Source organism: Diuraphis noxia, unplaced genomic scaffold, assembly GCF_037042655.1.
Source record: "Diuraphis noxia isolate RWA-SAM2 unplaced genomic scaffold, SU_Dnox_SAM2 contig0001, whole genome shotgun sequence".
NCBI classification, from domain to species: domain Eukaryota; kingdom Metazoa; phylum Arthropoda; class Insecta; order Hemiptera; family Aphididae; genus Diuraphis; species Diuraphis noxia.
Genome location: NW_028301711.1, coordinates 46,697,890 through 46,723,019, shown reverse-complemented (window position 1 = coordinate 46,723,019; position 25,130 = coordinate 46,697,890). Strand labels below are relative to the sequence as shown.

The following is a 25,130-nucleotide window of genomic DNA, read 5'->3' as shown; positions in this document are numbered from 1 at the left end:
AGTAATTTGAATTCATTAAAAAACCAAATTTTTCTAAACAAATATACTTTATATTGTCATCTTATTTACTTTTTTTTTTAATGACAGTATATTTTAATGAAAATTTTTGCATTTTTAATTCGAATAGTTCATAGTTTTTTTAATGTTTCAATACATAAAAAGCGGGTAAGTGGATGTCGCTTTGCTGTACATTAGGGGTTGGGGTGGATCTTTGACTAGGGTAGGTTAAATTTTAATGCAATGATAGGTATCATTGTATACGAAAAACGATTCTGAACGGAGATGATTTGTCAGTCTAAGATATATTATATTTAAATATTGTCATATACCTACTCTATTTTGAAACAAATATTTTATTTTTCAATTAGGACGCATTTTGCATAACACATGGTTAATCAATTTTTCCAAAAACACTGCATGTAGTTGTTATCATAATTCATGATACCTTATATTATCATAAATATACGTCATATACCTGGTTTGAGGATAAATCGTTATCGTTCGCTATTTCATAAAAATTTAAAACTCAAACACTCAAAACATTTTTCCTCCAATGACGCTTTAAATTTTCTCTATAGCTATTTGAAGCAAAACTTATGGAAAACTTAGTGTTAAATTTTTTAACCTTAGATATAAATACAAACAATTTTATGAATTTTTAACTACAAAATAATTTGCAAATATCCATGGTTTTGACGAATTTTTGTCAATATTTGAACTTCAAATGCTTATACAAATTGTGCCTATGTATTCTTATAATTTTTGAATCACTATTAGAATAACTTATGAGGAACTTTATATTAAGTTTTCACGTATTTTGATTGGACCAAAAAAATTTTACTGACACTTCAAAAAAAATTTTTCAGCAAAATTGAAAATTTCAGTTGCTTATAAATATCTCAAAAAAAGTCAAAATATTTTTAAAATTAAACTTTATATAGATAGCACTACTATAAACATTTGGTGAAAACTTCAAGTATTTACAGTGATTAGTTTTTGAATTACAACCATATAAATAAATCGATTTGGTCGAAAACTGGTTTTGCGTAAAAAATTCCCCCTCAAAATTTCTCTCGTTCAAAATGTCCCACGTTAAAAATATCCCCGTTACAAATATCCCAATTAAAAATATCTTAGGTTTGCTAACCAGGGGCGGCCAACTATGTATGTAGAATTCAATATAATAGTAATTTATGGTTAGGTTAGGTTAGGAAAATGAGATATCATTTTCACTATCTTTATATTATGCCGCGTAATTAGGTACTATATTACCTATATATTAGAATTATGTAGGCCTTCAAGAAACAAAAATTGAAAAATACATATCTGGTGAGCTATTCGTTAAAAAAAGAAAGTTTACGAGAAGTTGGACAGACAATTAAAATAAGTGGTTCTTAACTATGAATATGTTACTATACTTAAGTATATTTAAAAGGTACCTAATGCGTGTAATTTTTCATTTAAAAAAAAAAATCTTTATTATGTATGTCAGGTTAAATACTTATTTATATATATATATATATATATATATATATATATATATATATGTATATATATATGTATATATATATGTATAATTTTTCAATTTAAAAAAATATTTTTATGTATATTTAATTAATGTTAATTTTAATATAATACGATAATTATATACATATAAAACATAAATTGTACATTCGAAAATGATAAATGCTTGGAACAATATTTCTCGACTTGATATTTTGAATCACTAATTTAGTTAAATATTACAATTTATAAATGCACAAAAAATTAACAAAATTACCAGCATACCTATCATGAAAAATGTTCTAAAAATGCTTAAACTGCTAAAACTGCTAAAAAAATAAATACAAGAAAAAAGTTAAAGTTTTCATTTTTCTGACGTATAAAACGAATTTTGTACTAGGAAAGTATTGACAAGGACATCGGACCTGGAAAATAATGCGTTTTGGATTCAAATCCGTTACTTAGTTATTAGATAAGAACCTTTTCTTTTTTTTTCCGTTCAAAAACCGGGAACGAGTGGGAAATGTTTAGCACAATACTGCCACCCGGTCCCGTATCGTAATATTCACCGTCAATTATCATTAGATAGGAACCTAATTTTATTGTTGTTACCTTTTAACATGACTTACTCAAACATTAAAAAATAAAACTTGTTTTACGTCAGGAATTATTTTTACATGTAAGTAATCATCGTAGTATACTAAGTGTGTTTGTAGTTTGTATATGTTATTAAACGATCCCAAATTTTATGAACATCAAAATGATTTATGACAACTGAACATCTCCAAACGCCCACCCACACAGTCATACAACTAAAAAATATGCAACAAATAACAATCATAACAAACATATCAAACATAATAAAAGAATTTTTAAATATAATTTATTCTTATTTAAAGCAGAAGCATAATTAATTATATCACCTTTAAGATATCCTTGTTATTGTTTGTTCACATAAATATTACGATATTTTCATATTATTTAAAATAAGTATCAATTAATTATAAGACAATTTATTATAGTTTCACACAATTACGTAAATACCACTAATATACATATTTTAATATAGGTGAATTATTCTATCATAAAAAAGACGGAAAGTACTCAGGTTCCTTGTTCTTAAAATAGTTGCCTAATTTAATAAATTGACGTAATGTTTCTATATATATATTATACTCACTGCCTTCAAGATTAAACGTAAGGTCCAAATCCAATAAAATATTATAATACTCAAAATCAAAATTATTATCTACACATCAAAATATCTAATATAATATATCGGCACACGCCACATAGTATTTTGTGTTTATGTATCAAAATATCAAATAATTAGATAATCACATTGAAAAGAAAACTATTTGTATCCGTAAATAGGTGTTTATTGTAAAGCACAAATCCGTTTAATCATCTCGTAAATGTTTTCACGACATTCAAACATTTTTATGAAAAGCATCACAATTTATTATTTGTTTTAGAGAGCAAATATTGCTGTAGAAAACCATACAATATTTTATATATATATATATATATATATATTTTTTTTTTATTGGTACAGCATCAACATCATGGTTATTAGCTTACAATTGATTAGGTTGATATTTTATATTATTTTCGTTGTTTTTCGTAAATCATAATAATTCCTACGAATAGTAAAAGTTGAACATAATATGTATTAGTGTATACTGCTCGAAAAATAATATATCATTGCCGTTGTTATTTTATTCTGTTTGTTTTTCTGGTAGTGATTATACCTATTAATAAACTATTTTTTTTTATCCTACATCACTTTATTTCTGTCTGTAGTGTGCATAATGTCGTTAGCTTGCTTGTGTGGCCATCGTTTCCTATACTTTTTAATAATAATATGCTGTTATTCAATGAAATATTAATTTGCTATATCAACAGTTAACAGTAGTAATACCTATATTAATTAAGGCATTTGTTTTGAATTTTGTATTTGTGGGGAGGAGGTTAAGTTACATTATAATCATAAGACAAATTATGGGAGTTTTCATGTGTTCTAACAAACAACATTATTTTTATTTCCTTTTGAAATATTTTAATTTTTTTAACGATATTGCATATTTGAATGATTCAAATGAATAGCTGCAAAAAATTATTTTTAAACAATCTAAATTCTACGTTGTAATATTAGATGAATTCTGTGAGATATTAAAATACTCAGCCTACAGTCTACATTTTTAGTGATCAAAATACATAAAAAATGTTGTTGTTATTTTTCTACAACAGAAAAAAAAACTTAAAAACGGAATAGCATTAATTTGTCCAAAACTAATTTCCATTTATTAGCTTTACTGGCGTAGATAGATAGGTAAAATTATCAATATATGTGAGGAGTATAATTTGTCAGTATACATTTGAATTTGACAACAGTTAGTTAACAATTGCAGTTCAATTTCTAATTATTAAAAAAAAAAAAAAAACAGAATCCAAAAAAGCTACCAATTGCTATCGCTTGAAGTCCTAAGCATAAAATAAAAACTATTGGTTTAGCTGTTGTATCAATTGAAAAAAAAAATGACGCCATGGCGTACGCCCGTCAGATATAACTATTTTGACGTTTTGACTTATGTATTGACATGCTTAGACTAAAGAAATGTCAATAGCGATCTGACTATAATGTGTGGATAATTTCAAAACATTTGGATACTGCCAGGTTGTTTGTTCGGCGATACTGCTAATGTATTAAAATTTTTTCTTTGCACGTACCATGTATTGATGTGCCTACAATATCATGTAAAAAATAAAAAATGAAAAATATAAAAATCATAAATAAAAAATATACCTATGAATTAAAATTGTTTTAAATATAATATTATACTAATATATAAATTCATCATTTAATTGGAAAAATAATAGTTAAATTTTTTTTTTAATGTTTACACATGTGTTGTGAAAAACGTACATTAAAATTATTATTTTTTAATCGTTTTGTTTTATATACACGATTCGTGCACAATGTATAAATACTTTTTATGATTTTATGTTTCTAAACAAAAATAAAAAGTTCTCATCTTAATTTTTTAACATTGTTCACGGCTGAAGTTTCACACAAGTCCTGAAGAACGGTTTTAAAATCCAATTTTTACGCACATAATTATGATAATATTTAATGAGGTGTTAAATAATTAAAAGTTGGCTGTTTGTACGGTGTATATATAATTACATGTAGGTATTTATAATCGTATATTTTCTGTTCTCTACTAAATTGATATTTACCAATAAATTATATTTAAATAATTTGCACTTTCTATTTTTAGAAAATTTTTATAAATATATCAATAAACAAAATGTTTTATTAAATATGAAATAAAAACTGTATAAAACACTTAATTTAAATAGAAAATATTTTCAAAATGTAGAAAATGATTGTTTAAATCAATCTACAATCTATCCAAATATTAAATATGTAGGTATACCTACATTTCTAAAACACCAAATAATCATACACTCTCTAAGAGGAAAACAGAAGTATTACAATCTTATTATTTTGTATACAATATGTTGTTAGATTTTTATTTCTGTTAATTATATATTTTATGATTAACCTTACTTAGAATTTTTGTTTTAAAATTGAATTTAAAATTGTAATTTTAATTTTGAAGATGGAACATTTGACGAAAATTTATTGTCTACAATTTTGTATTAGGTTTTAACAATAAAATTTGTTTCCACAATTTAACACAAAACGTAATAGTGTAACACGTAAGTTACAAGTTAATTATTATTTTTAATTATAACTTTAACAAGTTCTGAGGTTTTCTACGGTACTATGTCAAATATAATGTATAATAATTTCTTGATTAAAAAACTTTATTTTTAAATAAATGTGCAATTTTAAGACCAGGGATTTTAAATACCAAATGTATATTTAGGTACATACTACATTACATTCTAAATTGTAATTTATCTCGAAATTTTTTAAAAATAATTGTTTACGTAAATAATGTTCTTATAGTAAAAAATTACAACGAAATCACCGGTATATCAAATTATGTATATAATACCTACATTATTTATAATTAGTCATTTTGAATTATTTGTCAAATTGATTTTAATGCAATTTATAGTTTTAATCCATTCAATTCTAATACTAATAGTTTAGAGTATCTAAAAACCTATTTATTAATAAATTAAATTATAGTTAGGTTGATAATCACTGCTCTTAAATTATTTTACGATACAATAATATAATGATTTATTAAAATTAGGAATATCGTAAGTATTAGAATTTTTCACCAATTGTCTAGATTTAATAATAAAAAGAGGAATGCAGTAAATTATACCGCACATGAAATAAAAAAAGACATGATTTTCATAATGTACTAATAATAGAATAGGTATAATAATATGTGCGTAGCTACAGTTTTTTCAAGAGTGTACAATATTGAAATTTATTCTACCGCGAAAAAAAAAATGTTTTACTTTATTAAATAAAAATTATATTTTATATTTTCGGAACTCGATATCGTTTGAAACGAAAAATGTATTTCGTGAGTGTTGAAAATAAATGTAAACATTCTAAGGTTAAACATTTATTTCAAAACCCACGTTTATAATCAATATTCTATATTATTTTTAGAAAGTCTTTATCCACACACAATATTTGGAGTATCGTTAAACGATTGCTTAGAACAAGAGCGATCATCAAGATCTCACTTAAAGGTTCCAACCGAGGCTCAATATGTGCCAAAATCCCCACGTGGGAGAAGCAGTTTTTCAAGTTATATTGAAGTTCCCAAAGATTCTAGTGAGGTAAACTTGTAAACTTAACTAAACTGGATTTGGAATAAAAAATTATGGCTTAAGTTTATCACTTTTTTATTTTAGTACATTAGTCAATAAATTTTATTGTATTTTACACGTAACTTAATATTTTCTTTCTAGCGATCTCATTCCTGTGACTCTACATCAAGCACACCTGTCAGTGAGTTGATTAAAACTTTCACAAGTTCTAGTTCAGATATTTTATCTGATGATAATGATAGTGACATAAAATCAAACAAAAATGGAGTTCCTAGTTTTGTCACATCATGCCTGAACTACTTAGAAACATATGGGCTTCACAAAGTTGGAGTATTCCGGATAAGTAGTTCGAAAAAACGTTTAAGACAGGTAATTTTTATAATTAATGTATTCATCAATTTTTTACAAACTCATTCTTTGAAAACAATAGAGATGTATTCGAGAGGACGTCGTACCCACATGACGTGTTGTCTCCGTCTTCTGGCGCTAATGTACCAAAATATATGTTGAGTAAATTCAATTTTGTGCATTTAAGACTGTTAGCTTTGAAATGGATTGACCTAAAACTTAAAGGCAAGAAAGAATTATTATCACTATCCAGGCACTGAATGGTATATAAATTCGGTCCGGGAAATCTGTACCTATGTCGGCCTTTTATGAAAAACATATACGCTCAAATTTAGTTACAAATAATATATTTATAACTAATAAATTAATCCTTTGCTTAGTGTTTCAGAGGTACTAGCTACTTAATTGATTATGTAATCTGAATCGAAATCTTGTTATCGTATTATCCAGAGATGGATTTATCAGTTTTTCGGCTATAAGCCCCAAAAATTTGCAGCCCCTATAATAGGCGAACAAGTAACAATACCCCTCCAAAATACTTACTCTAAATATTAAATATACCTATAGACAATAGAAGTGGACATCCATTTGAATTTTTAGACTTTTTTTTCGCCTTTATTTATTTAGTTTACTTTGAAAGGTTAGTCCACTGAATTTTAATAAAAACCTACAATGCTAATTTTTATAAATTATAAACCATCAATGATGAAATAAAATTATAAACATTGTTAGGAACATTAAGTAAAACACTTTCCAATATTTTTTTATAATAAAAGACTATTTTTATAATAACAATTAAAAGGCATACAAATCAGATGATCAACTTTAACATCTTAACTAATCTATGCTACATCTAAACTTAACCTACTAACTTTAAAAGTTTACGTCTTACTTTTTGATTTGCAAATGATTTTTTAATATCTTCATATCATAATCAAACAAGAAGATTGGCTCAATTGTCAAAATTGCGACGCTGTTTAATCTTTCTTGTTTTATTTATGAACGCAAGCACGTTTTTATCAATTTTAAGCATGAAAATGAACGTTCCGTTGAACAGTTTGCTGCAGGTGTACACACAATAATACGAATTGCGATATCTATATTTGGATACATTTCGTAAAACCCATACAGTTTCTATACAGCTATTATACTATATTTATATTGAATATAAATTATATACTCGTATAATATACAATTTCGTAAATATAAAGTAATTAATTTTCCAAATTGTTTTTAAACGTTTGATGTTTTTTAGTAAAACATTACAAAATTTGATGCCCTAGGCAGCTACCTACAGTGCCTAATGGGAAATCCGCCTCATGATGTTATATTACGGCATAATAACCTGTAGTCTAACCACGATTTAATAGATAGTATTATCTGTGGACTATAGCCATGAATCAAACACTGTTCCCGTGTTTACAAGTTACAATTCATAAAATATAATGACAATGCAGTCTACATATGGTTTAAATTTATAATTATCTATCTGTATACCTAATTATAAGTATATTCTGTTATTCTAAAACAAAAAAAATGCAATTCTACAGGAGGATCGGTCCACCAGGAAAACTCCCGGTGTCCCGCCAGCCCAATCTATGCCTGGCACTATCTGTGTTCAATGTGTTGAATTTTACAATATTAATATATAAAAATCTTAAAAATGTTACCAATGAAAATAAAACACCCTTATAATGATTTTACCTTTCAATTTCATAAAAGGTTAATTCAAAACCAAACAAAAACAATAATTTAAATTTTGAACTACTGAACGTATATTTTGATATTTTATGTGTCAGTAAAACAAAGACAAATTTGGATATTATGTCGTCTTTAATTGATAAATTTTATTTTCATTATCATTATACAATTTTCTTAAAGCTTCGAGAAGATTTCGATCACGGGAAAACGTTAGAAGAAACATTATCAAAAAATGAAGATCACGTACATGATGTAGCTACTTTATTAAAAGAATATTTTAGGGCATTGCCCGATGCATTGCTCTGTAACGATCTTTATCAATGTTTTATACAAACTCAGAGTACGTAAATTCACAAAAAACAATATTTATATATATATATCTTAAAAGACATTTGTTACTTGCCATTTTTACTATTTTTTTAGAAATACGCAACAGGCATATGCAACTGGATGCAATTAAGCATCTCATACAATTGTTACCTGTGGTAAATCGTAATACACTCTACGCATTACTTATGTTTTTGAGTAATTTGGCAAAATGTTCAGAAGATTCAAAAAATATAAATGGTAAGTGTTGATTTTGTTTTTAATCATTATCTATAAATCCAAAAGAATAATAATGTTTTGTTAAATAAAACAGATACCTATACCAAAATATATATACCTATAGATTGCTTAGTATTTTATTTTAATATAATATAACTTTTATTAAAACATATAAATTATAATAATTAATTTATAACATTTTACAACATTTTACACAGATAATGCATTATTTAAGTATAACAGCGGTATCTATATAAAATGTATTAAATGTCAACAATTTTAAAAATCAAACACATTATAGATGAACTATAAAAATATCTATAACATAGGGGAACCAGGGGCAAGATGAGTAGACGAGGTAAGATAGGACAGTGTTATTCCTCCATAATTATTTATAATAATTTGTTTGAAACCTCTTTGAAATAACTTATGAAGGCACGTTAGATGATTTTTAATGATAATTGTTTGATATGGCATAATATTTTCGATTTTCATAAACAATTGAGTAATGTTGTTAAAAATCCAACACAAATTTAAGCTAATAATTATTTATTAATTTTAACGAATACTATTCTAATGTATTCAGATATTTCTGTAATTTAATTGTATGCATTTTTAAGTATTTAATAGTTTTGATTTGATTGAACATAATTAGTCTATCTGGGGCATAATCAGACAAGTCATGCACTAAGGTAGGACTGTCCCATTTTGCCTCTTATATATGTACGTGTGCATTTATCTGTCACATCTTACCCCGCGGTGTGGTTAAAATGTGACGAATTCCGTTTTTTTTTTTTTATTAATTCTTTTGATTTCAATAATATTTTTTAATATTTTAAAGGTAAGAATTTTAAAACTAAATCTAAGGAACATTGGCTTATAAATGATACATAAATTTAGAATTTTTCTGATAAATTACAGCTGACACTACAGCTCGTTAATGTCTCGTCTTGCTCCGGGGTCCCCTAACTATCATTATATTTTAAAATCAATAGTTTTTATGCAATATATTTTGTGTTCAACATTATTGATTATCATTGACTAACTAGTTTAAAAATTAATAAAAATCTAATAGCACGAATAACAAAATGGTGCATTTAGAGAAGGCTACAACCAAAAATAAATAATTAAATAAATACTTACAATAAACTGCGTATTTCTTCTATTCTTAAATTTTGTAAATTGTTCAGCTTAAATAATATAATTTTTTACTATTACTTACACGATTTGAAAACTTAAGCATTTTTTTATTCAAAATGTTAGATAATTAAGAAAATTATTTGTTATTTATAACGATATTAACTTTGTTTTAGGTCATGTAATAGAAGGTAATAAAATGGATGCAAGTAACTTAGCTACGCTATTTGCACCAAATATCCTCCATAAGCCTATTAAAGAACTTAGTTCCAATGATTTAAGCGAAGAAATGACGATGGAGAGAAGATTAGCGATTGACGTAGTAACAGCTCTAATTGTAAATTACGAATATTTATTTAAGGTACAGTGAAATATACATATTATATATTAACTTTAATTAAATTTTCTATATGATAATTTATGCATACGATTGGCTGAATTTTAATATTTTGTATAGAAGGTATATTGTATATATAACTTTGTCTTATCATTTCTATACATTTAATAAAAATACATAGGTCATAGGTGTATTATTGTCTAATAAAACAAAAACATTATTCATTTAATTATAATATTAACTTATTAACACTTAAGTTATATTGTTACGTTACTAGTAAATACATAAGTAAATTTGATATTTCACGATGAAATTATCAGAATACAAAAATAGTATGTATATCGTTTTAATTTCTGAGCGGAACGATGAATGTATAATGGTTTTACAGTGATGTATGTTTTGTTTTTATTTTGATTATTTGTGTCTGTGTAAGCTATAAGTAGTAGAAATAATACATCGATTTTCAATTTCAGTATATTTTCTGGTGGTAAAATGTTTAATTGATTCTAAATTTAAATATAAGTCCAGTCATTTTAAAAAGCACCGTTAAAAACAAAAAGAAAAATAGTTATTTTTATGCAAAATCGGTTTTCGACAAAATCAATTTTGGTTTTTGGTGTAACTCTAAACAAATTACCATAAATACATGAAATCATCACTGAATGTTTATATTAGAATTTTCTATACATGATAATATTTTCAAAATATTTTGACTCTTAATGAGAAAAACATGAAAATTTAGTGCAAGGTTCTTCGTAAATCTTTGTTAGTAGAAATTGAAAAAAGTTGACCGTAAATCGTAAAATAAAGTGCATTTTTTATAAGCATTTGAATATAAAATTTTGACAAAAGACATAAAAATCACGAAATATAATACAAGATTCCTGATATATTTTTGCAATAGCAGTTGAAATATATTAAAAATACATAAGTACTCCCTACAAAATAGGTAAAAAATAAAATAAAATTTTATTTTTTTATTTTATTTTTATTTTAAGGAAACTTTGTTAACAATTAGTTTCGAAAATTATATTATTACAATGATGATACATTAAAGAATATAAAATTAATGAAAGAAAATATATTACAAATAAATTAAATGTTTAAGCCAGCCTAGTTGAAGAAGTATATAAGTGGGGTAATAATTGGAACAATTGATGAGGAGAGAATGGATTGGGTGCTGAAAGGGACATTAAAAGAGTGGGTTAGAGCAAAAAGGATATTGCGTTTGGGAGCCAAAGAGGGACAGTGAAAAAGTATATGAGAAATATCGCAGATGGTGGGGTCGTGGATATGTGACATGCATAAAGGAGAGTCATTGAGAGAAAGTTTATAAGAGTGTGAAGGTAATAGAGTGTATTCAAATCATAGGCGTGAAAAAGAAGTAATTATGTTACGATTTAATTTGAGGTTGTGAAGCCAAGGTTGAGAGGGTATAGATGGTGAAATATTTTTGTACCAAGATGCATAATTGGGGGCTAGTTTGTTCCATAGGCCAATCCATAAATTAGAAGTTTGGGATTTTTAATAAGGGACAAAAATCGGTCCAGGGAATTAGAGTTGGAGAAGGACAGCAATATGAGGAGGTAGATTTTGCAATGGAGTCCGTTTTTCATTACCTTTTATGCCAGAGTGACCGGGCACCCAAAAGAATTCAACTATAATATCTAAAAGAGTAAGTTCATATAGGAGTTGCCTGATCCTGATAGAAATAGGAAAGGGGAGGAAAAAAAGTAGTTAACATTAGAATTGGAAAAAAAAAATCTTAAGTTATTATTTTGTTACCTACATATTTTTATTATAATGCACCTAATTTATACAAAATACTTTGTATTTAATAATAGTATTTCGTATAATTGACACACATTATTTAATCAAATAAAATGTTTTTTTTTTTTTTAAGGTACCAGCTGACCTCCTCGATGAAGTATATGTCCATATGCTTGATACAAATCCTGAAGGTCTAGACAAAGTGATGAGATTACGATATTCAAACGTCGAGAAAACTATCCAGTAATTTTAATACTGTTGTGTGCGTTATTGTTTAAGATACTAAAAAAAAAAAAAATAAGTAATTTGAACAGTAAAATTTAATTTATGTTTATTTTTAAAATGTTTTATTTATATTAAGTTACATTGCTCATTTGTTGATGCGTACATATTAAACGTGTATATTATGTTTCGTATAGGTATAAATACTGACACGCACTAATCTAATTTGATGATCGATAAAAATTATGAACAGATGTGAAGTAGAGCAAATTTTAAAGTCTAACAATCGTTTTCGAATAGTTTGTATTATAGGAAATTAGAAATTATAATTACTCAGTCAGTGGCACCATACCATTTTTCGTTAACCGTTTAATTTCCTAGTTCTAATTTCCAAAGCCTTAAAACCCACACGACTAATTTAAACAGATAAATGATATTAAGGATAGCTATCAATTTATAATGAATAAATAAACAAAATTGTATTCTATTTATATTGGCTAATATATATACCTATACTTACCCTTCTACAAAATTACCCAGCTCAATCCAACAAGTTAGGTAACGGGTTTGGTGCCTCTGTTTAGAGTACACACATTTCGCAAAAGAATTTTCATACTAATTTTGATAAATTACTCAAACTAGGGTAATATTTGAAATAATATAGTTTAAGAACAAAAATTGTATCTCTATATTACGCACTAAAAGTTTGTTGAACTTTTAGATTAATATAATATACAACTTATAAATCAAATTAAATAACATTCGTTTTAAGGTTAATAATCTAAAAATAATAACACACTACTACACTAGGCATATTGATTTTTTATAATTAACGATTCTTTATATTAACCTATGTTAAAAAATACTAAAATTATTAACCTTTGTAATTAGCAGAAACATAAATATAATATTTATTAAAATAAATAATATTGATGTAGCTATACTAGCTATGCCGCGAGTAGAATTTAAACATAATATACTTTACTACTTTAATTAACTTTCATTAATATTTAATACTAACACTTAACATTCATTTAAAAATAGACCAACCGTTTCACGGTGAACTGAATAATTTTAAGCTGTAAAGTTATAATTTATTATTATTATTTCTTTTACTACAACATTAAATTGTAAAATACCGTGGAATGTATGTCTTTAAATTTTGTGTTAAACATTTGTAATCATGAAATTAAAGTGCATAATATTTTAATTTATTTTTATCGTTAGAAATGGATCCATTCAAGAGTCAAAAGAAACTTTATTAAATGTACAAGACAAAACTGGAGCAAGTGGTTCTCCAGAATATGAGTCATCAAAACATTTGGAAAGTCAGGAAAAAAAAATTTGGACGAGAGGAGAATTCACACACCAAAATTCCGGAATAGGCGGATCGGATGATACTGAAGATTATAGATATAAGTAAGCTGCATTTTTAAAAACAAAATTTTAGTTCAATTATTGATATTACGCAACAAAAAAATAGCCTATACCTTTTTTCACATTTCTGTATTTTAGTATAGTTTTGCATAAACATGTAATTTTTTTTAATTTTTTTATTCCTTATTTTAGGCCTAGAGAAAGAGAAACCAGAAGAAGCCGGAGTAAAGGAGTGACGGCTTTTTTCCCAGACGATGTTGAAGCATTTACTTACCCAGTATTTGAACGCATGCAAATGAATAAAAAGCCTGAAAAAACGTCAAGTAATCAAATACATGCCAACGGGAATCAAGTAAGTTGTATTAAAACTTTCAAAAATGTTGATAGATATTTTATGTATAAACAAATAATAACAATAAAAACATATCGTCTAGTGTTTTAATAAAGATACTATACGGTGACCGTACATTTTGGTATCTAACTATAAATAAATGGGCTGCTTATATTATTACTTATACGTTTATGGTCGGTTTAGACGATAAAATTGGTCAGAATACTGAGACTAATCACTCGTTTCATTCCTCTTTCGTGGGTGCAGGATAATAAGAATAATAGTACCTATTGCTGAGGTATTAAACTTAAAAGCACTGATAAATCAGCGTATTCGAAAAACAGAAAAACAATTTTTCAAAGCTGAGCTAACTTCTGAGATAACTTAAATGCTTTTATTTTATTTTATTTTTTTTTTGAGAGAGAGAGAAAGAGTGAGTGAGAGGGAGATTTTTGAATAGAGAAGAGAAAAATTACCGGCAGATAAAATCATAAATAACATTGAAAAATCATAAAAACATATATCTACCAGCTTTTGTAGCCATCTATAAAGCTGTTTTTTTCAGCACTAATTCTCTGGTATGTCTGAAATCACATAATTAACATCGTAGCCGGCGGGAAGTTGTTTATAGATATCAATATTGTATATAATATACCTAACCTACTTCTAGGGGTTAAAGTGGTATAACGCAGAAGAACTCAGTCTCCTTTAAAATTGTAATATTATTTGTGATTTAAATTTTACTTGAAATCAATTACATTTTGAACATTCTCCAGGGTCAAAAATAGGATGAGTAATAATGATATGCTTACCAAATCACCGTTTATACATTAAATATACACATACATGAGATATTATGCACAAAATGATAAATGAAACGCTTAAAATAATATGGAGATATTTCCACCCCCCTAGAATATTTCCCCACTTAAAGCCCTGCCACTGCCCCTTACGTAATATATTATGTATACTTGATCCGACATATTCAAGTCTAATAAGTCATTTATAATAATCAGTATAGGTAAAGGTAATTGGATATTTTTTTTGTTCACTAATAAATGGTAAAATTTCAATATTCATTCAGTTGTCGATTTTGATTTAGGAAAATGATTATGACGGCGTTATAACTGCTAGTTTAATGATACCCGTGCCTATTAAACAACTACCTAATTCGTCATACCCATTGAATGTAGAAGACACCGATATACCGTTTATTGAAGACGAGAGCAGACAAAGTAATAGTAAGTCATTCATATTGCTGTTATAATATATGAATTGTTGTATTCAATTGATTAAATCGTGAAAACAATTTTCTACCGAAATTGAGTAACTAATAATTGTTTGAAAACTAATTTCGGGCCGCACAGATATATATTTTAAATAAGTGTGTTTATGCATTTTTTTTTATCAATTTAAATATCTGACGTAAAATATTAAAAATAGAAATTTATTGATTTAAATCAGATGCCAGCAACTAAAAAGCTATTGTTTTATATTTTTTGGAAGATTATTGTTTAGATTTTTATAATTATTGTACATCTGTTAAAATCAAAACGAATAATATACAGCGTAATAATAGTCAATATTATCAATACGTAACAACAGTTCAAAATCTCTGTCGATTAATGTATTATATATTTTAATTCATATAGGTTGCACATACGTTAACTTATATTTTTGATAAATTATTAAGAATATTGAATATTGAGATAGTTAAATTTTAGGTTCTATAACAAATTATCATCGTATGTTAGCTACAGTATCTTCAGACAGTAGTTCCGTATCCAGCCCACCGACTTCACCTGATAATGTCTATGGAGCAACAAATTATACTCCAGATTATTATAACAGAAAGACTACAAAATCAGACCAAAGGAGTATGCAATCCACTAAAGACTTAACGAAGGACGTAGACTCTGATCACTATAAAGCAGAAAAAAAAGGAAAAGAAAAGGATATAAAATTTTATCAGAAAATATTATCCAGCACAGGTCTGGATAGGCTATCGAAAAGTGCTAGTTCTACTGGTGTCACTAAGAATTCTGTGTACAAAGAAAAGTTAAAACACGGACCGGACGACACGACATTATCTCCGGTAAGTATCGAAACTATATTGTGACATATTTTATAAATTTTAATATCCCGCGAGTACAAATTCAATGCCTAGCCATTGTTGCTCAATTTGTTTTTTACTCGAAAAACCATGCACATTCCAGAACCGTAGAAAATAATGTATGTTTCAACAGTTTTGGAAGAGCGCAGTAATATAAAGCAGTATTGCCGTAATTGGGAAATTTATATGTCGGAGGGACCTATATTTATATTTATTTTCAATTTAACTATAGATTAAACTCACTAAATCAGTAGTAGTTATAACTACGTAATATCTGAGCTAAATGTTTTATTATAGATTTATAATAATAAGGAAATATAAGTATATAAATCTCAATGATGAAACACGACGGGATATCAACTCCTATGAAAACATTCCACCTACTATTTTATGTTTAATATGAAGAATGATTCACCACGCATGCGCACATTTTTTGTGTATTAGTGAATTTATTTTAATTCAAATTTTTTAAATTTTTAAGTGGGTATAATACACTATAAAGATTTCATTTTCAAATATTTTTTTATATACTATGGTGACAAAAACTTCTTTTCCCAAATAAAAACAAACTTATATTGATAAAATTTTTTTACTGAATTGTTTTTTTTTAAATGTTGATGTATCTAAATTAAAATGCTGATAAAAGGTAACAGAGTTATTAAAATGTATAATATATCTAGTAACTAATAAGGAGTAAGTCCATAAAAATGGTTTTACAAAGATATAAAATAGGAGTAGGTACTTAATGCTTGTACTAGTTGTACTTATTAATATATTATAAACACGATAATTTTTACAAATCGTTGAACGTTAATAAATTAATATTAAATAATAATTACTATAATTTTCAAATCATCATCATAACCTCCATATTATCCTTTACGTCATCTATCTTTTAAAGCGAAGTAATTATTTTTATTGTGCATCAAATTAAATAAACCAAAACTGACTCATTTAAATATTGATTTAAATAAATCGAAATTTTCAACAAAGTCATTCTCATTAAATAAGTTAATAATTAATTTAAAGTATAATATTTTCATTTAGTCAATCATCGTTTAAATTTTATATTTTCCTTTTTTTTGAATACACTACACTCCGACTAGAATATGTAAAATGCGTTTTCGATAAAAACTTATACTGATTGATATTACAAAGTACTAAGAGCGCAAATCCCCCACCCTTTTCCACACAAAGTTTGCACCAATGCGTTAAAACTGGCTTAAATTCAAATGCCACGTATTTATATGTTTTGAAGTGAATACTTCATAGGTGACAGCGAATCGTTTAACACATTCTACGCTCGCTCCATTTAAACATAACTTTAATAACTATTTAATTAATAAAATTTCTTTTTTTTAAACTATATAAAGTTACACATTATACATTAGTATATTACATTATTAGACACTTACACATTATACGTTAATTATTGGTAAACGGTCAATAAAAATAGCATTGTAGAACGCGGACAGTGCCGGACACTTTGTACTATTTTTTTTTTATTAGAAATAAGCCTCGGCTGCGGAGGCCATTGGCTGACATAGTTTACATTGTTAATGATAATTGTTGTATACACTATTTACATTATTTACAAAAACATTACACATATTACACATATTAAACTTTGTACTATTATATACATAAAGTAAATGTATTATGTAAATATTAGTATATGTATAACTCAATATAAGTCTAACATTTTAAAGTTTGGTGAAATTTAAACATTATTTTATATTTAAAAGTAAATTAAAAATATTATAAATATTATATAGATCAACAAACCAGAATAATCATTTTTTTAAATTTACAGGTTAGTTGGTTAGCAGGATATCTTAACGACCAAGCATTAGGTATTTGGTGCAATAATGTATTTAAATTTAAATTATATTATTAGCAAATGGTATTTAAACTTCATAACATTTTTAATGCAATAATAATTTCGGCCAATCGACTATTCAGACTTTTTATATTATATACCTAAATAATTATTTATTTTTTAAACGTTATGTAGTTATATAATATTATGTATATAATAGTACAAAGTATCTGCGTTTCGGACTTTTCATGTTCGAACCGTACAAAGTGACATAGAACCTTAATCAAACCTCGCGTAAAATGTTATAATTGCAATCAAAATTAAACATTAATTTAAGTATTCGCTCTTGTTGAGTGTATTGACACACGCTCACACACGTGTATTTTTATTTCACAGGAACCCGTGAAAGTATGCTCCAGCATAACCAACATAGGCGGGGCGGTGCTACGGTCCAAGACGGCCGACATCGAACACATACTGCGGAAACAGGCGGCTCTGAAGCCCAGGAAAGTCAGCCAGTCGTCGGAAACATCGACGGCGAGCCAGGAGAAACCCAAACGGAAGACTTCCGCTGAAGCTACGAGACATCCACTGAGGATAGATCCCGATCCGAACGTAGGCGAGAGGCTGGCCGGATGTTCTTCTTACCGGTCTCCGTCACCTACGAGAAACGTCTGGAGACGGAAGGACGTCATATCCAGCATGCCCAAGCACAAAAAACCGTACAACTAAAAACACCATCGTCGGATATATAATAATATCATATTTTATTATTTTATAGTATATTATTAATTATTGTCCACGACCGTCAACGTCATAATATTATAATAAAAATATATTAATATGACTATGTAAATAATGCACGATTATATTATTATTATAATTATTTTACTATCATACGATATGCTTTTCTGTTTATTCGTTTTAGTTCAAGTGCAAAATGAAAATAAATTATATGTACATAAAACAAACAGTAATAATTTTTAAAAAATAAGTCTTAATATCATATATATACTTGTATTTGTGCTTACTAATTATTATACTTTTTATACTTTTGAATTTTATTGTTTAACGTTTTTTTCAACATTTTATTTAAATATTTTTATAATTTCATCTTATTAAAAAAATCATTAAGACTCGAGTCTTTTGAACTTATTAATCTTGATGTATGAATGTTATATCGATTACATTATTATTATTATTATTATATTTATTATTATTATCATATTGATTATTATTAATTTTTTTTTTAAGACAGTTAAACAAAAAATTATATTTCACTTTGTAATATTGGATATGCAATGTGCACATTCAGGGATAAACATATTATTATATTAAATATTATTTGATTTAGGTTTCATTTAGTTATTTAAAACCATTTGATAAGTAGGTACTTACTTACTTAATTTGATCAAACTCTCAAACTACTAAACATTAATAATAATATATAGGTACACTAAAAGTGTTTCAAATACTCACGAATCATATGTATATTTAATTTTTAACAAAAAATAACTAAAAACGTATTTCTTCGTTTTAATAAGTATAACTTCATGCAAATTTGAACTTAAAATAACTATTAAAAAGCGGGAAAGTAGATGTCGCTCTGCTATACAGTAGGTTACAAGTGGGTTACTGTAATGGATAGAATTAAATTTGAATCCAGTGATATTATATATTTTATATCATTGTATACGAAAAACGATTCTGAGTGGAAACGGTTTATCTGTCTAGGATATATTATAGACTATTAAAAATTTTAAAATCTTAGATTTAAAAAATAAAAACGTTTATGTTGTCAAAATTCAAACTTTGAATGCTTTAAAAAAAAATTGTGACTATATTATATTTCATTTATTTTTCAACTGCTATTGTAAAAATATTTTAGGAGCCTTGTATTAAATTTTCAAATCTTAGATATAAAAGGTAAATTTTTTATGAATTTCTAGCGTAAAATAATTTACGAATTTTCGTGATTTTTACGTATTTAGTCAAAATTTGAACTTTAAATGCTTATAAAAAATCGTGTCTATGTATTTTTAATATTTTTCAACTGCTATTGTAACAATATGTTTAAAGCCTTGTATTAAATTTTCATGATCTTCTACCCAAAAAATAAATTTTTATCGATATTAATTTCATGTATCTATGGTCATTTATTGTAAAGTTACATCAAAAAAAAAATTGATTTTGTCGAAAATTGATTGTGCGTAAAATTTCACATTTTTCCATTAATTTTTAGTTTGTTTATCACGATTATTTAGAAAAATATTAAGTATTTTAGATTCTGAACAAAGTGATGAAAGTATTGATTTTACAATGATGTGTGTTTTTTTTTTTTTTTTTTTGTTTGTGTACAGCATAACTAGTCGAAATAATGCTTCGATTTCAAACTTTGGGGCTGGTTTCCGATGTAAAAGTGAAGATCCTTGGTGCATTATAGTGGTCAAAAGTAAACATTTTCCAACAGTTTTCAAACAAATCGAGAAAAACCAAAAAAAATGACAGAAAAACGGGAATTTTTAAGCAAAACCAGTTTTCGACCAAATCGATATTTTTATATGGTTGTAATTCAAAAACTAATCACTGTAAATACTAGAAATTTTCACCAAATGTTAATGTTAGTGATATCTATATACAGTTTAATTTTCAAAAATTTTCAACTTTTTTGAGTTATTATAGACCACTGAAATTTTCGATTTTTTTGAGAATTTTTTTTTGAAGTGTCAGTAAAAAAATGTAGGACGGCCAAAGAAACTTGAAAATTTAATACGAGATTCCTTATGAGTTGTTCTTATTGTAACTAAAAAAAAATTAAAAATCGTAAGTCACAATTTTTTTTTAATAAGCGTTTACAGTTCAACATTTTACGAAATCTGTCGAAAACGCGAACATTTTCAAGTAATTTTGAAGTTGAAAAATCATAAATTTTTTTGCGTTTATAACTAAGGATAAAAATACAAAACTAAGTTTTCCATAAGTTTTCCTACAAGTAGCAATAGAGAAAACTCGAAGCATCATTATAGAAAAAATTTTAAGTGCGTTTGAATTTTAAATTTTTATGAAATAGCATAACGATAACGATTTATCCTAAAACGATTTTAAACATTTGTTATTATTCAAAAAGTATAAGTCATAGATACTTAAAAAATTTTACCAGTTATTTAGATTGGCATTTTCTTTACATGATTTAATTTTCAAAATATTTTGACTTTTTTGAGGTATTTATGAACAACTGAAATTTAAAATTTTTTTTTGAAGTGTCGATAAAATTTTTATGGCCCTATCAAAATACTTGAAAATTTAATACAAAGTTCCTCATAAGTTATTCTTATAGTGATTAAAAAATTATAAAAATACATAGGCACGATTTATTTTTATTAGCATTTGAAGTTCAAATATTGACTTAAATACGTAAAAATTACGCCAATTTTCAAATTATCTTAGATCGAAATTCATAAAAGTTTTTCTTTTTATACCTAAGATTTGAAAATTTTATACAAGGCTCCTAAAATATTTTTACAATAGCATTTGAAAAATAAAATAAATATATAGTCATACATTTTTTTTACAAGCATTTAAATTTTAATTTTAACAACATACGTAAAAATCACGAAAATTCGTAAATTATTTTATTCTAGAAATTCATAAAAAAATTTCCTTTTATACCTAAGATAGGTTAGGTTAGGTATATAATTTTTTATTTATTTCTAGCTCAAAGTTATTTGTAAATTGTCATGGTTTTTACGAATTTTGTCAAAATTCTTTTTAGATTTATGCATATATATATATATATTTTTTTTCGACTAACAATAACTTATGAGGAACAACATTTTTTAAGTTTTTTTTAACCAAGCGAAATTTTTTTTTATTGAAATTAATTTAAAAAACTTAAAAATCAAAAATGTCATACGCCATAAGTAACTCAATATCTGTCAAAATATTTTTAAAATTGTATGGTATATATGTATAGAAAATGCTGTATGAAAAATAAGTGACTATTTATGTATCTATACAGTAATTTTTTTAGGGTTTCACTATATGAACAAATATCGTTTTTGTTAAAAATTCCTTTTAAAAACTACTGAACTAAATACAATTAAAAATTAAACTTTACTAAATGTTGACCTCTCGAATACACCTACTAAATTCACTTTCCATCTGAAAAAATATTGAAGTTGAAAATTGAAATAATATTTCGAATACTTATCATCTTCACGCACATAATTAATAAATCACATAATTGTAAAATCAACACATTCATCGCTCTACAAAGATGAAATTTTTATTGCGTAACATGTAAAAAAATATTGGATTCGAAAGTAGGCAATGAGTACTTATCTAATTTCTTTAAAATTGTTTTTAATTTAAATAAATACGAGTACCTATATAAATAATCATGTATTTCACATTTAAAAATATAGATACCTATAGATATTTTTAAGGTTTTTAGTCATAACCTATATAAAGTAAATACGCAGTGCTTTCATTTGCAATTAACCCGGATACCAATTGTACATTTTAGAGTCTCAATACACATACTAAATTGTATATTTCATACAAATGCACGTTTTCGAACCGTTTCGGTACCCATATTGGATATTATTGTTTGCAGTTTGTGTTACTATAATATTATATCGTTGTCTATAGACTGTTGACTTTCAATTTTAACTGATACGATGCCATTAAAGATAACGAAGAAGTGACAGCCATTCATGATTTACGAGTTTACGACCGATAGACGGACGGACGGCAATTACCAATTATATTGTATACTATAGGAGTACCTACCTGCTATAATACATTTTTTTTTCAAGAGCCACATAAAATATTGAAAGCTCTTAACTAAAATAGTAGGTATATGAATACATATATTTATCAGTTCTTATACTTAAATGCACTTGGTTATATAATTACAAAAGAGGAGATGATATTGGCACGTACGGGTGAAGAACATTTTGGATATTATACACATATTTTAGATTATTTACTGTCCTTTATGGCGCCGGTGAAAGTTTGTTTGCGTGATGTAGTTTGGGAACCTCTGTGGTATATAAGATTGGCCCGCTCTTCCGCCAAATATACCCTTCCCTTTTCGGTCAGTGTCATTTTTAAGCCAAAACTTACTGTCCTGGTCATTCGGACAGTATTTTTTAATCATCATTATTATAATTATTATCATAATTATCTAAATTTTGAAAATTAAATTTGTCTATGCATTTTTGACGAACAGATAGACAAAAAACAGCACACATAAATTACGTAAATAATCAAAATAAATTCATCGCTCATTATAGAACCAAAAGTATTTTTTATAAACTCTATCATGCTGGATTTCGATTGGAATAACAAAAATTTATTATACTTTCGCCTCTGTAAATGTCGATTCTGAATGTATAGAATTTATGATCATATTTTACGCCTCTGATTAGTAATTTTACGTAATCTGGAACTCAATTTTAAATCCCCAAGAAATAATTACAAAATAGAACTCGATATCTCGACTTTTTTGATATCTGAATCTGTATCTATTCTGTTCGTCTTGAGTTTCAACAAAACGAGTCTTCACAGCAGTATATAACACTGGTAATATCATATATGTAGGTAGTAATCTGCAAAGAAAATTAATAAAATGTCATGATGTTTCACAGGTTTTACCTAATTGTATATTGTCATATACAGGCGACTAGTCGCATGTACCTATTGGTATAATAATATAACATGATGGAATATTTATCCATTATCAGTGTAGTTGTACAGCAAACCTACCTATATAGAACATATTATATTGTACATATTGTATCAGATAACATAATAAAGCGTTAAATACTTACCCCTATACATGTACATAATGTACCTATATAAAATAATAGTAATAATAATAAAATTATGTTATATTGTGTGTGATATTTGACGGGCGGGCGGCGATAATCTAAAATTCTCAATAAATGACTGGAAACTTTGAGCCGGTTTATATTTATCTGATATATGGGTGTGAACGATATTAAGTGGTAAAAAAAAAAATTCCACAATCCACCATATGCCATCATCGTGCAACAGTTTAAGACACTAATCCCGCAGCTGCTCCGGTGGTGTGATCTTCGTAGTCGTCGTCGTCGTCTGATCAAGCACGAAAAATACCACGTGTAAAAAAAAAATTTTCGTCAACGTCCATTGATTGATTACCATACAAATTCTATATAATATTATATTGGAACCTACCTAACACCGAAAAATTAGAGTAGCAGCCACATAAGACGCGTGTGTAGTACGCATTGATCACCTATACGCATAAGTTTCGTTTGCCTGTGCAGATACGAGGTAAGTAATTTTTTATCGTAATAAAAAATATATCTGGTGAAATTATGATTTAAAAAAAATATTATATAATAGGACGTACCAATAGGTACTTAGAGGTTACATTATGAAAACTCAAAGAATAAAATTACAATATTGGTACCTATATTGAAAATATCAGCTATATTTTGGAGGTAAATTAGCCATTTAATTTTAAATAAACTGATACGAATTTTAATTTATTTTTATTTACTCAGGTATTTTTGTATGCCCGTTGTCAAGAATTATTTCACTTTTTCGGTCTCCGAATTCAATCGTCAAAAGATATAAAACAATGCGAATAGAAAATATCAGCTAATGGTTAGAGGTAAAAAAAAAACTGTTTCATCAATAAATGAGTACTACACAATGCAAATAAGTTTTAACAAACACGTAGATACGATACGATAGTGATATAATAACGTTGCTATTATTCTCAATAATGTGCTCCTGAAAATATGTTTTAAGAATAAATAATTTTTATACTGTTAATTTTTGTTTAAATACGATAACTTAAGTTAATTTTTTAATTTTACATTTACATACTAAACATATAAACATATATAGGTATTTGCTGGAACGTGTAGGATGTGAATTTATAAAAAAAACTACTTAGATAGATATTATAATAATATATCGGAGGACGGAGATCACGAGTTAGTATAGACTTGATGTAAACCATTAGTCTGGACGATCTTTGTAATAAATTTTGTTAGGTAGTTTTGTTAATTTCATTTAATAATTCAGTAAATTATTGACACATTTATAGTTGAAAAATAAACTCTCACATAACTTTTTTATGCATGTCATATAGGTAATATTA

The 25,130-nt window shown here is 26.3% G+C and overlaps 1 protein-coding gene and 1 long non-coding RNA gene across 3 annotated transcripts in view; both read left to right on the top strand.

Annotated features, from left to right (window-relative positions):
• RhoGAP102A (Rho GTPase activating protein at 102A) overlaps window positions 1-19,196 on the top strand; it is a 35,989-nt gene extending 16,793 nt beyond the window's left edge. The window contains exons 6-16 of one of the 2 annotated variants that reach the window (XM_089215859.1): window positions 6,107-6,279; window positions 6,412-6,639; window positions 8,500-8,659; window positions 8,743-8,886; window positions 10,179-10,363; window positions 12,243-12,352; window positions 13,559-13,750; window positions 13,901-14,060; window positions 15,142-15,280; window positions 15,794-16,134; window positions 18,368-19,196. In XM_089215859.1, coding sequence (XP_089071985.1) covers window positions 6,107-6,279; window positions 6,412-6,639; window positions 8,500-8,659; window positions 8,743-8,886; window positions 10,179-10,363; window positions 12,243-12,352; window positions 13,559-13,750; window positions 13,901-14,060; window positions 15,142-15,280; window positions 15,794-16,134; window positions 18,368-18,703 — 2,168 coding nt within the window. In that variant the 3' untranslated portion in view covers window positions 18,704-19,196. Of the gene's footprint in view, window positions 1-6,106; window positions 6,280-6,411; window positions 6,640-8,499; window positions 8,660-8,742; window positions 8,887-10,178; window positions 10,364-12,242; window positions 12,353-13,558; window positions 13,751-13,900; window positions 14,061-15,141; window positions 15,281-15,763; window positions 16,135-18,367 lie in introns of both variants that reach the window. The other variant, XM_089215858.1, reaches the window with a different exon arrangement.
• A 4,768-nt stretch (window positions 19,197-23,964) lies between these two features.
• Window positions 23,965-24,799, top strand: LOC107165908 (uncharacterized). Its single transcript, XR_001506101.2, has 3 exons — window positions 23,965-24,292; window positions 24,365-24,462; window positions 24,526-24,799. It is a non-coding gene; the product is annotated as an uncharacterized LOC107165908 (long non-coding RNA).
• Window positions 24,800-25,130: the final 331 nt, after the last annotated feature.